The following is a 17990-nucleotide window of genomic DNA, read 5'->3' on the forward strand; positions in this document are numbered from 1 at the left end:
CTCTTTATGGGCTGTTTATGCCACTTAGTTTAGAATTTATATAATACTTCTTTTTGTTATTTATGAATAGAACAGCAAAGAAACGGCCACCTTTCGTGGAGATTAGGAAGTAATCAAAAAGTACCGTGATACTCCTAGATAAAGTAAAAAAATAGAATTCAGCAGTTAATAATTAATATGTTTCTTGTTCTAAACGAAGGTAGCTCGTAAATTAAAAAAATTCACAAATAATTTACCGCATATAATAGAAAGAGAAGTTTATTTATAATTTACTAAACATTGCAGTATGATCAGGTTGTAACTCTCTGTTGATTATAATTTAAAATCCGATTTTAAATGTTCTTTTATATTCACATGCGTTCATTTGATCTTATAAGAATCTTTTTTACTGACATGGCAATAGCACTAAATATAATATACCAACGATTTTAGAATCGTTATGGAACATTAATAATAAAAATTAAAAAAACTTGCAGTATATTCTTCTCGATTTCAGCGTAAATCATGAAAACCTGCATTGTTTTCATAAGTTATTTTGAAACTTGCGAAAGCTTTAAGACCGGAAAGGGCATAAATATATGGCCTAGACTATATTTTGTGATTTCTGTAAGAATGTATAGTATATACTTACGTCTTCAAAAATGTTCAACATATTAAGGCGATATATTAAAAGTACATAGATGCAGGTATAAAATACTTGGGGTATTTTGGCATTAATATAAAAAAATATTGCTTTCCAGTGGCAGTTTTAGGAAATTTGGGCTTTCTTAGTGAAATCCCGTGCCAGTCAGAGGGCTAAAACATATGAATGATTTTTATAATCAGAAATAGTTATAAATACACTACGTATCTTTAGTAAACTGAATAGAAAGTATAACAATTCAAATCTGTATCGAACTTTGCTGCAGCATAAATCAGCAGGAAACTATGAAAAGATTTCAGCTATCCTTTAATTTAAATTAATTCCGTTGTTGCCTTCTAATAAAATTAATTTTTGTTTCGAAATAAATTAAGGTACAAAAGTATTTATTTTTAGCATTATCATAGGTTTTTATTTTTGATGCTGAAAAAAATTCCATAGACAAGATAGCTAAGCAAAAATTCTATAGTCGAAATGCAATTCTTTATTAAAATATGCTATTACTAGTTACACTGATGGAATAAATAATAACTATAGCTGTCAGTTGATAATTGATAATTCTATTTTGACAGGACATGTTTTTCTATTCAACATGAAATCAGTAACACCTGAAATAGATCTTACAGATGTTAATAAAATGTATATTATTATTGCAATAATTATTATTGTATGTAAAACATGTTTTTATTTTTATTTTTTTTTTCAGATAAATTTGTTAAGTTGCTTTTAGCCTTCTCGGTTTATAGTAACACGAAAAAGTTAATGACACCTTCGAAAAAGAGTGGTGGAGAGATCCCAGTTGTTAATGGAATGTATGTCATGGGCACAGTTCTAGTTATTATATACCATACATATTTCCTACCATTTTTGACGACGTTTTCTAGTAAGTATATGAAGATATCTATTATATCACGATTTTTATTCTTCTGTGCCTAAAAAAGAACGTAATATTCCTAAATGAAATATCGAATCCAAAACTAAGTTTTAGAACCTCTTAAAATTCTTGAGGATATAAAGAATCTTTGAATAATAAACAAGTGAAAATTGCTTGAGAATTATATTAATGTAGCTTTGCAATAATTTTCCTTTAATGAATAGAAATATTTTGCACTAGTAAAATGTTTTATCATATTATAAAGAGCACGTTCTCAGTCGTAATATATAAATTTCATTGAAATTTTCTTATATGATCCTAGACCAAAATCATAGAACCATTTTAAAATTCAGTTCTGTATCAAATAAAAATTCTAATAGAATCAAAATTAATTATAGAAAGACGCTATACATTTCATATGGAAATTTGAACGAAAGTTTACAGCAATAAGTAATTTTAATTTTATTTTAAGATTCTAACTGGAATAATATTTCAGAATGTTAGTACCACTTGCTCAAAACGATGATGAAATTAGTCAAATACTACATTGAAGAAAACGATTCGCATACAGAACAAATTTACAGTTTTGACGAAACTATAGATTGAGTTTGTTTCTGTAAAAAAAAAAAAAAAAAAAAAAAAAAAAATGCTAGTCACAACAACTTTCCTAGATTTAAATAAAATAAAGAGAGAGAATAACTCTTGCTCTTTGTTCTAATGTCACAGGACGTGCAAAACTCTTCTTGCTATAACTGAGAAGCCTAAGTAATCTCGGGAGTTCATTAAGAATGTGACCATGGTATATAAAATGACACAGAAATTAATTTGGATGAAGTCCTACCTTTTTAGAGTGTGGTCTGCTAGTGAGTTCGAGCCTCAAGTTAAAAGAAAGCACTTGATGAGCTTGAAAAGGCTTGTTTAAAAGTACTAGACAAAGCACTACTCATCTAGATGAATGCAAAGAAGAAAACAGAAAAATTTTATTCTGACCTTCTATGTTACGAAAATTTTCTGCAATCTGGAGATTGAAAGTATTTAAGTTGTTGGTACGTTGAAGACTACAGACATTTAGGATCTCATCTGTATGGTGTTGATCTGTGAAAGAATGCCTTAAACGCTATTTGTTAAATTATGGAAAAATTCTATGGCTTTATGTAGAATAAGTAATTTAAAAGAAATAAAGGAATTAATCGTGCAGTTAAATATAGTTTTCAAAAGTGTCTGAAGCGAGTGATAACGACACCCTGCTCACTGAGTTGCCAAACTTGTACCTGTAATGGGTTTATTTCAAAACGATTTAGAGGATTGGGGGTATTGAAGAAGGTATAAAAGCGCACTTGACGAACGCAAAAATTAATTCTGAAATCATAATGAGTTATTAAAAGCAAGTTACTGACAAAGAGATCAAGAAGTCGGGAAGGAGGAAGAAGAGAAGACACGGTAGAACTGGATTTAACAACGTTAAGTTCATCAAGCAACCAGAAAAAAATCATTACAGCTCATTTGATGCTCTTGAAAAAATACCGCCCGAGATATGGTGGGTAGAAGGCGCCTACGGTATTTAACAAGCAAATGGTTCTACCATTCTAGGATAATGTTCCCGTCAAAATTAGCACAAAATTAATAATTGTATTTTGCTACGAAATCGAAGTTGTTATATAAAACAATGCTAATCCTTCATAAAATTTATTTTGTTTTCGTAAGAGTTTCACTAGAATTCCTGATTTGTTATAAAATTTTATTTTATAATAAATCAGTCAAAATGTCAAATCAAAATGTCAAAATGACAATCAAAATGTTAAGCCATTCATGACTTGACATTTTCGATCCCATTATGTAAGGTTGCTTAAGAAAAGTGTTCTCTCAGTTTCAATTGAAATATGGCTTGACATTTTCGATCCCATTATGTAAGGTTGCTTAAGAAAAGTGTTCGCTCAGTTTCAATTGAAATATGGCTTGACATTTTCGATCCCATTATGTAAGGTTGCTTAAGAAAAGTGTTCGCTCAGTTTCAATTGAAATTTATGAATAGTTTGACAAACAGACAATTTATGAATAGTTTGACTTAGTGGAGGCAGAAATCTTTTAACATTTATTGATTCCAGACAGAGAAGAAAATGTTTCATACTAAGTTTATCATAATAACTTACAGTTTCCTTTCAGGTCATGTTATTAACATTGGGACATACTTGGATGATTTCTTTTTTACATTGATTGCTGTTATGGGCATAAGCATTGAAGCGTATTTTCTCTTCTCGTAAGTAATCGGCTGACTGAAGCTTTTTATAAATATTTAGTAGATAAATTCTGTTTGCTTTTTTCATAAATATAAATGTTTATTTTCATTGATAATGAAAAAATTCTTAAACATTTTACTTGTAATAAATAAACTACAGTTAATTCATTCGAAGCCTTTCAAGGCTATTGGTGATTATGTGTATGAAGGATATACATATATGAATTTATTTCGCAATATGTGCTGTTCTTTTATTGGATTAATATATAATGTTGCAAAATTCGTATAAGAACCATCTATCATTTTATTGCGTCATTTCTGGTTACCTATGCATCTTGGATTTCTTATCCATCATGTTTATTTCTTCAAATCCATTTTTCTTTCAATAATAATCATTAATTTAATATAGACTAAGATTCTAATTTTGATTTGAGATAGCCCCTTAACTCTCCTTTTTAATTTAATTTGAATTCTTTCTTTTTTTTTGTCTTAAAAATTGAAATTAAATTGTCATAAATTTTTCTGAAAAGTGTTATTTTAAAATTCATCTCTGCTTTAGTTACACAATGACCGGCTGCGCATCTTTATTTTGCATCGCTAATTTAATTTCTTTTCGAGAATGTTTCGCAAAGAATAATGAAGTCTTTCAACCATTGATAACTATATCTTCTTTATAATCATTAACTTTCACTATCATCTTTAGCATCAATTACATATTAAAAATGTTTATGGCGTGTGCGCATATAATATCTTCAGTTACTAAATTCTATTAAATTTTAGTTTATTCTATCTTAGATTAATTAAACCTTTCGCATTTTTATATTTGACATTTCTTCGTAAATCGCAAGCAAAGAACTTTCTTTTTCCTTTTTTCACTAATAATTCAACTTTTCTTTTCTTGTAACTGCAATATTTATCATATTCGAAGCGAGCAATAAATGTAATAGAAGAATTTTACTTATTTCTTACAAATCGGGCTGTTCTTCTTCCGAAAATTATGGTACAGACCCCCCTCTTTAATACGAACTCATTTAAAGCGTGAATCGTTTATCTTCAAGAGAATTTTGGTCCCATCAGCGATATATGTGATCTTATAGGAAATTTATCGTTTAACAATATTTTGGTCAGCATTCAGTTTCCGAACTGTTTTTTAGTCTATTTAGTTTTTTAGTTTTTTAGTCAGTCATTAGATTTTATTATTTAACTCAAACTTTCAAATTTGTGTGCTTTCTCCTCTTGCTTCTCTGTTAGGGTTGCGTTCAAAAATATTCTGTCCAGTTTAATTGAAAACCTCACAGAATGCAGCACATTTAAAAACATAGCCAGCATGAGTAAATTTCTCTACAATAATGATCGTCACGTCATCGATGAGTTTCAATCCTGTGAACAATGAGCTTCTATCTATGAAATTCTGTGTCCAGAAAATGAGGAAAAGAATATAACTCCGCCAACCCGGCAGAAAATATTTTATGAACGTTTTGCTCCAACTTCCGACATGCTAGCTGGTTTTACCGAAGCCATGAGTACAGATGATCGTGAAGTTACCAGACATTTTCATCTAAGACAGAGCAATGTACAGGAATTTTTCACTAAAAATGATGTGTGAATGCACTTTTTTTCAGGTTACAGTACAGCAATTAATGTGGTGCTGAAGCGTTTCCGATGAAGACATACATAATAGTTGTAGTACTTAACGTAAAAATATACTGTAAATGGTTGGAAGAATTCACTAAAATAAATATTTTTGTCAATAAATATACGTATTCATCTGACGCATGTAAACGGCAGATGAGGCTTTTTAATGCATTAGGAAATCATTTCGCTCTTAAAATTCTATGGAATTTCATACGTAATGGGCTGTTATGAGTATTCGGATATGGAAAGACGTGTATCTAAATGCTGGGGCTGCCAGTGGAGCTCAAGAGCTGGGCTGAGGTTGTTACTTCTTCAGCAGTAGAGTCAAATGCTTAAAAGAAAATGAAGACTTAAAACTGCGGTTTCAGCCAATGTAGTTTTAAAAACAAATGGCGTTTTTCAATGATCTGTACAGGACGTCCATAACCATCATGGAGGAATGGCTGTCTTAGGATGACAACTTCTCAGCTGAATTATGAGATATTGAAAGCTATCATAAATACTGACCACCATTCAGAGCCACATTTTCTAAATATACAATATCTTTACTACAAGAAGACTGGCATAGGCTAGAACCCATTGTGGAAATTCGTTGAAGAGTCTACTATTAATGATACTGTTATACGATAGACTTAATTCTCTCGTCGAAGGCAACATTTCAAGGAACCTTTACTTCCGCGAATTTTCTGATACCAGGAAAACGCATTTGTATGAAAAGTTGCCACTTCATTTCGCATTCATAAGTTGGTATGGGCTTTACTCCTTTCGTCGACAGATGCATTTACTCTAATGCCCCGACCATGAAGCTTGAAATCGCAGACCGAAACTGCTCTAAGTTATGAATCATAGTTTTCCCTTGCCTCAGATCAACGCAAAATTCATGGAGATGTACAGAACTATTCATCGAGCATTATTCTTCAATGGCATCGATGCTTCTATCACACCTGGTGGTACCAGCTGAGGGACAATACCTATTACACATGTAATCCTTAGCGATCCTGCTCATTATTTTCTTGGTCCGACGGTACGTCGATAACACTTTGTGACCTGTTGTATGACATTAAGATCGTTTCTGCTGTAAACTTCTTCCGAGAGCCATTTTCAGCATGGCATCCATGATTTTCATGGAAATTCATATACATCATAAATGTATTCAAAAACGTTTGCATGATGTCATAGCTCTCCCTTGGCGCTCAGATCTCTAGTCCTTTCTCTAATAGAAAAGTTATACGCTAGACGGTAGAGACGCTGCTATTTCACAACATGTACAATTTGCTCAGTAGATACAGAACGTGTAACAAATTCCACAACAAAGCATTCGAAATTTACACGAATTCACACTGATCGAAATCAACTTATTTTATTGAATCCAGATTATGGATCGTTCAAATATGTAGAAGTTCTGGAAATATGTTTTCCTATTGAACGAATTGGTTGGCATCTAATTTTTCACACTTTTTCATCTTTATCTCCTCCTTGTTAATTAAGTTTCATTAAAATCGATCTTTTTACTAGGTGCATAGGTTTTTTTTCCTCTTTTAGCACTGATTGTCCGTGACACAAAGCTCAGCGACTGTCTGCGAGATTAATACTTTAAATATAATCAAATTTGCTCTGCCCAAAATAGAGTTAGGTGCAGACTGTAGTTCTCCAAAACCTTTTTACTTCAAAACTTTTTACTTTGTTCCTCCATACTTCAACTTTTGTTTTAAGCACAAATAAATAAATTGTTTTAGTAAATTAATTTCTATGAATTCAGTATTTTATAGTTATCATGATTGAAGTAATGCACAGAAAATTTGTATTTGTCAATTTTTTTGTGTGTGTTGCAGAGGGATGTTTTTAGTGTATCCCAGATTTAGAAGAGGTGAAGAAACTGTGAAAGTAAACATGATAAAACTTATCGTGCGGCGTTATCTTAGGTAAGTGACTTTCCAGTAGTCTTTTATTAACCAATTAAAATTATTTTTAGATACAGCTTTACAAATAAAAATTATTTTGTATCTTTAAATTATGATTTAGACAACAAAACATTTCATTCTAAAATACATTGAAAGCAGCCAGCTTGATTAAAACTGATTAGAATTTGAATGCAGCTTGATAGATCTGATTATTCTATTTCAGGTCCTGAATTTGTGCATGATAATTTGTGCACTTTTAAGACACAATATTCTTTATTGCTCTGTCTTAGTTTAAGGGTTAAGTTAAAATAACTGTTAGAATATATTCTCATTATTCGTAGAAAAGTGGGCACGCCTGTTACTTCTAATAGCAGCTGCGACAAAGGCGCGAAAGTCAGGGCTGATAAGTTTCCTTTTATTAAAGTTTATTTATGTTTTTATTTTGATGATAGTTAGTATTTTACTATACACGTTTTAGGTTATATTTTGCATAAGTAGAATGAGTTAAATATTTAATAATGCTTTGCTATCCTGTAAGCAGCACAGATAATGTTTCTATTAAATTTGTTAAGTCCATGATTTATTAACAAACTAAGTTCGTTCTGTTACACTTGCACTGCTGATAATTTTCTGTCTAACGTAATAACGCCTTATGTGAAAATGAGAGATTTACAAATTTCTTATAACTTAAATGTCTTGAATAGTAATATTCTTTATAAAAAACAGTGTGATTAAATGCTTAGGAGAAGCAAGGTTTTTTTGTGTTAATAAACAATTTAGCAAATATATTTTGATGTATTATACAACTGATTGCTTTTTTTTATTCAATTCAATAGATTAGGACCATCAATGTTGATTATTCTTGGCATTATTGTTATATTGCCAGTCTTTGGATCGGGCCCAGTTTGGGTAGACATTTTTGACACAGCAGCTGACAACACAAGGAAATGGTGGTATACATATGCTCTTATGTATAATAACTTCTTGGAAGTCAAAGATCAAGTAAGCATATCTTCAAATAAATGTATGTATTCCTGTAATTTGTTAATTTTATTATAAAAAATATAAATTGTGTTTACAAAGTCATAAGAATACTTACAACATGAAAAGTATGAAGAAAACAGTACTATTATCTCTTAATTTACGCTATATATAATCCTTGTGAGTGTACAGAACACTTAGCATATTCATACTGCTACTTAATTCGTTTATAGAATTCGTCTTTTGAAATACTATTGTATTCTGGAATACTGAAAGTTTCTGGTTGCAATTGTCTGATTTTCTTCAGTGCTATTGAAATAACGATCTTTGAAAATCTTTGCTGTTGATATAATGATCTTAACGAGACTTCACTTTATGAAACTAAAAGTAGTCAGTAAGTTCCAAATCTGGTAAATAAGTGATGCGGATGAAAATTGAGACACTATTTAGCTAGAAATTCAATAGAATGGAATAATATAACGGCGTGTTATCTGCAGCAGAAACCAGAAACTTTTGCTCCACAGATTCAGTTAGAAACAATTTACTTCTGAGTTATCCCCTTTCCAATCAAAAATGTCACCAATGCAATCTTTACTTGAGATTTCTGAAGCTAAGTTAATATGGTGGTAGTGAATCTTCTTCAATTTAAGTAGATGATCGCAATTTTATCTCATCACAAAGAAAGTACCAAGTTTCATCTCCGGAACAATTTCTTTGAAAAATATGAGGATTAACATTACCATTTGGATCATAACACGACATGCAGAAATTCGATCTCCTTTCCTGTCCTGTAGTTATCGCATGAGATAAAAAAATTCAAGAACACTCTTTTTTCCAACATCTTCCGCTTCCCTGATTAGCAGTCCTTGGAAGAGATAAGTAGCGAATTTACAACAACCGTTATCGAGCACTTTTGATGTTTTCGTTCAATGGAGACCATAAATGACGACAATTCCTCGTTTCGCACCACGGACCTCTCAATTACGCTTCGAGCGCACGGACCACTACACCACGAAGGCATGCTAAGAAGGCGGGAGAAATACTTTATATACTTCCCTTCTAAAGAACGACTGGGTTTTAGGGGACCCAGTCGCCAAATCCTGGTGGTGGAGAATCATTATTCACCACCGTTTTTAGTTCGGGTGCTACTGTAGAGACATTAGGATATTCCGAAGCAGAAAAGATGAAAAATGAGCAATGCCTTCGCCGGGACTCGAACCACTGACCTCTCGAATGCGCGTCGAGCGTACTGACTGCTACACCACGAAGGCATGCTAAGAAGGCGGGAGAATTATCTTATAGATCCTCGTATCATTTACATAATACTATTCTAAAAGTTTCCGTGTTTGCTTTACCTACTTTCTGTCAAAACGTTATTGTTATTCTCATTGCCTAGCTTACGTTATTGTTATTACCATTGCCTCATTTCGAATCCATGACATCAGATATTCTATGGGTCAAAGCAAATCTTTAACTGCATAAAACATTCTGTCAGTAAATAGATGATACTTTAGGAAAAGCAATTTCAGATGTCGTGATAATAAATGCTCTCAATTATTATTCGACAAGTATATTGGAATTTATAAGAAATATATTCCTAAAATTTGTAGACGCATCGTAAATACGACTATCGATTTTGAAAATCTTCGGTATCTCTGTATTGGAGTTCTAGATAAATTATGAGAAATTGTGAAAATAATCACTTTTCTCACTTACTAATTTTTTGGACAATAAAGCTAGAAAGATAAAGCAATTTTAATGCAAGATTAATCCTTTCAGAATTGTCTATAAATTCAGAATCTGGAATAACTGAAGAAACTAAGTCGTTTATTGCCAATTTTAATACACTTTTTCTTTTGTTTTCATTTCAACTGAATTTCATCCTGCATAGATGTTGTGAAATTTATGCAAGCTCCAAAGATATCAAGTTATGTGCTCCTCTGCATAAAAATGCAGCCATTATGCAGATTTGCTCATTTAGTTTTAAGAAAGGTAAAGATTATCTTTTTTGACCTACACGAGAATTATTTCGTAATAGTCATTTAGAAATGATTATTTTAGATTTGCAAGTTTAAAGATTTTTTAAAAACCTACAGATATTAAATATTTAATTTGAATTTTCAGCTGTGTCAAATTTTGATATTATTAGAAGACTGTGATATCTCGTATGTTTTGAAAAAGGAATATAGCATGTAAGAAAGATTTTTTTTTTTAATTTTAAAATTCAGTGGCTTCCTTTGATGATTAACAAATTTTGATATCATTCTGGATCTACAATGTTTTCAAAAATCTGTTGTTTATTTATGCGCTCTAATTTTCTTCTCCATAGCCAATAGTTTACCGTATTTAGTTACGTGTATAACGTAAATCGATTAATGTCATTGCTTTCCTCCTGAAATTAATTTCTCATGGTAAATTTTGCATGCGTCTCACGTCCACCCTAGTGTAATGTATTTTCTCTTCTGCAACACAGAAATGTTTCATTATGCATCATGTATTGATAATAATGTTAGGAATTATAGCATTCTCTTGTACGTGCTCTCGTTATGTAATTGGTTAACACGTCTAACAAGTGATCAGAAAATCCTTGATTCTAATCTTCCTTGTATAAACTGCAATTGAAGGCATAGTTTATTTTTTAAGTTTTCGGCTCCGAAAAACCTAATGGTGCTTACATTTGTGCTTGAGATAAAATGAGGTAGAAGGTAAAACATTAATACCTGGATTTGGTCGGATGGGTGTTTACTACTTCTCAATTACCTTTTAAATGAGAGAGAATGTAAATAATTATCGAATTTTTCTGTGTGTGCGCTTATTGTTTAAGTGGTTAACATTTTCGTCTAGTAATCAGAAGATAAATGATTCGACTTCCGCGAGAGCGCAGTTGATTTTTCCACTTGTTTCCTAGCTATGGAAATCCTAATGGTCTCTGAAATATCAGAGCTACACTCTTTTGCAAAAAATTCGTAGCACCAAGAACCACGTTTGCGATCGTGACGAAATTTGGTATGCAAAAACATCTTGATCGAACATGCAAATGTTTAACGTTTCAAGGCAAATGAACAGGAATTACGATCATAGCGCACATTTTTGTGCGCAATTCGCAAAGTATAAAAGCAGTAACAGAGGCGGAAAATGTAACTTTTTTTATTGCTACCATTGTAATTCCGTAATGGCAACTAAAGATGCCATTACGACGATATCGAAGACCTTACAGACAACTAAACGACTTTGAACGTGGTCGCATTGCAGGGTTGAGTGAAGCTGGGTGGTCATACCGAGCAATAGGCCGCCACCTGCAGCGTACAGACACTGCTGTGCAAAGATGTTGGCAGCAATGGTTGCTTCAAGGAAATTGCCGACGAAATGAAGGCCAAGGACCACAAATGCGAGGCAAGATAGGATGATTGTTCGCCATGCCCGAACCGCCCCAACGGTATCATTGTCGACTATTCAACGCATTACAGCCACGTCTATACCTCCCGTGGTACCGTCCACCATCTCGCGGCGCTTGTCTGAGGCAGGGTTACGCTCACAGAGGCCTTTAAGACTTTTGCCTTTGACACCACAATATCGGCGGAGTCATCTGGAGTGGTGTCGCTGCCGATCATCATGCCTGCCATCAGAATGGCATCGTATAATCGTATAGTGTTCAGTGATGAATCCCGCTTCACTCTTGAAGCAGACGACCACCATTTTCGTGTTTGGAGAGCGGTTCCAATCAGCTTTTGTTTTACAAAGGCATGCAGCCATAACCCCTGGTGTAGTGGTGTGGGGCTTTATTTCTTATTACAGCAGGTCGTCTTTAGTAATCCTCCGTCCAGGACACATACCTCTCTCTGGACTGTCTCCGTGCGGTTGGTACTCTTCCTTGGCCAGCAAGATCACCAGACATTTTACCAATTTAGCACCTGTGGGGCATGGTAGACCGTCAGATTGGGGCACCACAAAATATCGCAGATCTGGAGCGATAACTGATGAATGCCTAGCAGAATGTGTCGCAAGATAGCATTAGGAACCTCTGCCACTCCTTGCCTCGACGAATTCAAGCATGCATTGCCGCAAGGCCGGTTCAACCAACTACTAATTTGAACACTAAACGGGTGCTTGTGAGCCCTGAACAGGTACTATGACCTTTATTTTTTAATCATTTTATGCATTTTTTAATTATTTCTGTATGATTTGATTCTGTATTATTTGATTTTTTAATTACTTCTGTATGATCTATACACATATTTCATCAAAAACAATCACTTTCTTCATGGTGCTTCGATTTTTTTTTGCAAAAGAGTGTATTTTATATCTACGCTAAGTCAGCTATTACATCTTCTCCCCTTTTTGTGATTCCGCTGTCTTTATCCTATGATTTCTTACTATTTCACTAACAATAATCTTGGAAGATATGGCATTCTGGAAGTGTTAAGAGACTTTTCTAGTGATCGAAAGTTATTCAGCTATGCATTTTAAGTCAGCCGGCTGTTCAATAAAATGCCGTAAAAATAAACTTTTAAGCACCGTATTTGCCGGCGTATAAAAGACGCACCGGCCTATAAGACGCACTTCCTTTTTTATACACATTTTTGAAGGACAGAATTTTATTACTGATAATTACAATGAATTTACAGTATTTTAAATATAAAGTAATACAAATACAAAGTAATGCTTTCTGCAGATGCCCAATCTATCTGGGAAAGAACACCATTCAAACTTCATCGTCAAAACCTTTAATCTTCTTCACTACAACTTGCCAACAAATTGAACAAAAGAGTAGAAATTTCACACACTTAAAAGTCGTTCACAAAAATTGGAAAGTTTAAAAGAACCCAGCTGTGATCGTCGATGAGAGCGCATGCGCATTCACTGAACTCCATGTAACTGTAATATTCCCACACTCCGCAAAGAAATAAGAAAAAAAGAAATTTCATAACTCTGAATAGAAGAAATTTCAAGAAATGGATGTAATCAAAAACTGAGTATCGACGTATATGACGCACCCCGTTTTTCAGACCTATTTTCAAAGAAAAAAAGTGTCTTATGCGCGGGCAAATACGGTACAGTAAGACCCCGCTTAACGCTGTTTCGGTTTAACGCTTTTTTATTTTAATTGTGGGATTACCCGAAATTGCATGCAGAGTTAGGCTTCCCGATATCCGAAGCAGTTTATCTATGTTTCTTCTATTCTGCGGTGTTATACGAAAGTATTTTTATAGTTTCAAACATTTGGCGACGTTATTGTAAGTATAAATTTATATAATATAACGATTGATATAGTGACAATATTATCATTTTTAGATTTTTATCATGGGTGGTAATAAAAAACAAAAAAATAAAGCAACAAAAAAAAAGCATTTCACTAGAAACTAAAATGCTAGTAATTAGAAGATTAGATACTGGTGAACGTCAATACTTCAACAATGAGGACTATTCTTAACAATAAAGAAAAAAATACTGTCATCGGCAACTGCAACGACGACAAGCTCTGCAACTAGAATTACCCGTTCTAGAAATAATACAGTAGAGGAAATGGAAAAACGACTTTCTATATGGATTGACGACGAAATTGAACGCAATATGCCATTAAGCCAGCCTATTATAATGGAAAAAGCAAGAAGAATTTTTAATTACATTCATGTTGAGGCAAGTGACACAAGTGAAACTTTCGTTGCAAGTCGAGGATGGTTTGATAGATTTAAACATCGAAATAATCTTCATAACATACAGATTACAGGAGAAGTAGTAAGTGATAAAAACATAATTAATAAATTTAGTGGTAAAATACCTGACCAATTTTCTACCCATCTTGCCCTAACCCCATTATTTACATGATGAAATAACCTCGTTTAACGCTGTTTCATATTACACTCTACTTTGATGGAACGTATACCGCGCGTTAAGCGGTGTCTTACTGTACTTAAATTTCAGTTGCGCATTGATGTAAGATGCAAAGTGCCTAAAATCTACTCTTGAGGGAAAATAATTCTCTACTAAGCATTCTTTGAATATGAAGTTATTATGCCTTACGAATATCTTCTGAAATATTTTTAAAATATTAAAATGTTTGACTCAAACTAATGAATGCTTAAGTGGTCACTTCTTTTTTTCCCCCCTAAATGCTTGCTTTGTTTATTTGTTGTTATTTTTTATTACAGTTGAGGTTTCGTAATTCATATTTGCTCGGTGAACGTTGTTACTATCCAACTGAAATTATTCAGTCTTCCGAATTCTGAAATATTCCTATTTTGTTTTCTCCAGTGTTATCAAAAGTATTCTGTTGTTGTTAATTTATTTTTTAAGTACTTCATGACTCTTGAAAATTATATTAAAAATTAATCTCACTTTTTCATATGTTATAAGTTAATTTAATATTGAGTTCTTATTTTTATTATTTAATATGATGTCCATAAAATGATTTATTTCTTGCAGAATTTCTTATATTTATGGTTCATTCCATGTTTGATGCAAATCTCTATCGTTGGAGCTATTTTGCTATGGGTGATGGGCAAGTAAGTTCTAAGATAAGTTGATATATTTAGACAGGTTAAATATTAAGCATTAAAAACATAGTCTCATGGAACATTCTGGTCTGAAACAACTGGTATATAAATGAAATATATAAAATATAACTTTGTTATGTTTTTACTACAAGGTAGTTCACCGAAAATTGGTCCGCCTTAAAACCGATACCACGCTCTGTGGAAGAGGACCCCTTGCTATCTGCCTGTTGATTGCTAATCTATTCAACTAGTTGGTTTGTCCAAACACAGCACTGTTCTAGCTTTATTTTGGTATTTTATTCGCGCCTTCTGTTATAATCGCGGTAGAAATATAGGGCTTATTATTTTATCACCTGAAGCGGGCATTTTTTATGAGCATCTCAGACGCGGGAGTCCCCTTCACACCTGCGATACAGGGTCTAAGTCGCACCCAATTAAAGAAGCTAAATTTGCGTATACGGTTGGATGTGTCTACAGCTTTCCCGCTGTGTATATTATGCAGTTAATTTAATCTGCATATTTTTCACATGAGACAGAGTAAAATGAACTTAAAGCTGCCAGTTAACTTAATCGAAATACCCTTCACCTGAGATAAAATAAAATAAAGTTTATTTATCGTGACTTATTTTGTATTTAAAACTGCATGCATTTTTATGCAGTTAATTTAATCTGCATATTTTTCACATGAAACAGAGTAAAATGAACTTAAAGCTGCCAATTAACTTAATCGAAATACCCTTCACCTGAGATAAAATAAAATAAAGTTTATTTATCGTGACTTATTTTGTATTTAAAACATTTAATGCATGCCCACAGTGCTAATGTCTCTAGTAATAATTATTTACATTTAATAAGAGATACTCCCTTTTGCTCTTATTCTATAAATAAATCTATTATCTTTTTACAAAGATAATTTGAATATTTTATAAAATATCATGGTTATTATTGCAGGATGTTTTTCAATCAAAATACTGTGTGGACCAGCATACATTGTAAATAATTGCCAGTATGCATTGTAAACGAGCCTCTCTACATACAGAAATTCAATACTACTATGTAAAGTAACTTGCAATAAATTTCTATGAATTTTTAACTAACAAATTTCGAACTAACAGGATTCTATGCATGATTATTTGTGACTCTTGATCATCATAAATATTTTGCACTGAATACGGTATTTGTTATAATCACTCACCATTAGTATTTATTGCTCGTTTGGAATAATGAAAATGAATCAGTAATATTTGAAATTTTTAAAAATTGCCCTTCCAAAAACCGTTCTTGGCTAAAATCGCTTAAAATTAAATTTCATCATTTTCTATATCTGTTTCATTTAAAGTTGTTCAAAACACTCTGACATGTAAAAACACTTTTGAAAATGATTACATTAATACCATAACTATTTTGCAGGAATGTAAAGGTGGGGATGTGCCTTACAGTAGCAACAGGTTTGGCTTGTAATATTGCTCTGGGTGTTCTCACAGCTCTAAGGCACTATCCGGCGGCTTATGCTATTTATTATTACTACGATAGAGAGTAAGTATAAATATGTTATTTAGATTAAGATTATTATTTTCACGATTATATTTCAAACAGTTTTTGAATATACAAATTTTCAAATTTTGTTACAATCGAAATTGTTAAAATATATTTTATTTGAATCTAATGGATAATATATTTATTTATGAGATAGATGGAAGTTAAAGGTAATAATCTGATACATGAGTATTTTCTTTTGATTATATGAGATTGAAGAATTACTTGTCTTATTCAAAAAAGTGAAAGCAAAATCTGAAAAAAAAAATTTTTTTCACAAGCTACGCTTACTTTTATTACTTAGTTCCATAAATATTAAATTTACATTACTTTACTATTACTATTTGCTTGATTACATAAATATTAAATAAGCAATTTTTTTTCAAAATGCGTAGCCTAAGGAAAAGGTTTAAATTATCAAAATTTAGATTTATAGACGCGTTTTAACAAAAATAAGTGAATAAATAAATAAATATAAAAGTCGTACCAGTACGAAATCCTCCACAAGTACTGAGAATTGGCATCTGTAATGCATATGAAGAAGAAAACTCAATACGATTCGAGAACAATGAAATCATTTTCTAGGATAAAACAGCTGCAAAAGGGGAGCAGAGATCATTATGTTTTATGATAAGTCAGTAATCTTTCCAGATATGAACAGTTAATTTTAGTGTTACTTCTGACTCGAACCCAACCAATTACTCTATCAGATTCAGACGCAAACAGTTAAGAGCGAACAGTATTCTGAGATACAAAATAGCAGATATAAATCTACTAACCAGCTTGTACGTATATCGAGACCGGAGTATACTGTTTTTCCATGTATTAACAGTATTCGATCAGAAAGAAGTTGAGTGCTTACGTTAGTTGTGGGAGATTATCAACAGCTATCTTGAGAGGTTCAGGCTACATTTGTTGAACATTATCTTGTTGAAAAATATCCTGGAGATGCTGAAATAACAAAGTAGCAGCGCAGGGGGCAGACATGAACTATGTTGCTGCGAAGGCAGTACGGAAAAATATTAAGACTGTCTTCTCATAAGAAACAACTTTCCAGACAGCCATTTCCAATTTAGGAAATTTAAAAAATTCCACAATAAAGGCAGATTCCATGTATGGGCTAATCTATTTTTAAATACATACACAGGGCCACTAGTGCCATATGAAGCATGATACATACCTGTAGACGACTCACATTCCCACATTGATATAAACAAACACAACTGCAAACTGTCGCTATGATACGTTTTGACCAAGATAGTGGAATGGAGCAGCAAGGTGGAATTCAGTACTTTTCTCAAATTTGTCTCGAACGGGTTCAAATAATTCTACGCAGGCCTCTAGATGATGTCATTAAGTCTAGGATGACAAAATCCGGTATGAGAACTATTCATGTGAGTTTTAAAATTTTGATATAATGCTCCATCTTTCTCCTGATAGTACAATCCATGCAAATACTGACTGATATTTTTCTAGAAAACTGACTCCAACAATGACAAGGTTTTTAATTCCTGAATTTTTTGACAAAGTGAAATTATTCCTGATGAAATTAAATACAAAATGAAATTCTAGATTTAAATTTTAGTGATTTTGATGAATTTAGTAAGTTTCCCCTGACTATAGAACTCACAGACCCAGTTTATGGACTTTTCTGCCAGATAATACTTCAATGGAACCAATTGGCTTCTTTCAA

The 17990-nt window shown here is 32.5% G+C and overlaps 1 protein-coding gene across 1 annotated transcript in view; it reads left to right on the forward strand.

Moving 5' to 3' along the window:
• The window catches only part of LOC118192311 (O-acyltransferase like protein-like), a 68763-nt gene that overhangs the window by 34297 nt on the left and 16476 nt on the right, over positions 1-17990 (forward strand). Inside the window, exons 6-11 of the mRNA XM_035363250.2 lie at positions 1347-1523; positions 3678-3771; positions 7218-7307; positions 8123-8288; positions 14691-14770; positions 16172-16297. Coding sequence (XP_035219141.1) covers positions 1347-1523; positions 3678-3771; positions 7218-7307; positions 8123-8288; positions 14691-14770; positions 16172-16297 — 733 coding nt within the window. The remainder of the gene's footprint in view (positions 1-1346; positions 1524-3677; positions 3772-7217; positions 7308-8122; positions 8289-14690; positions 14771-16171; positions 16298-17990) is intronic.

The sequence above is a fragment of the Stegodyphus dumicola genome, chromosome 1 (assembly GCF_044657685.1).
Source record: "Stegodyphus dumicola isolate Sdum_Otavi_A_Nest chromosome 1, ASM4465768v1".
Taxonomy (NCBI): Eukaryota; Metazoa; Arthropoda; class Arachnida; order Araneae; family Eresidae; genus Stegodyphus; species Stegodyphus dumicola.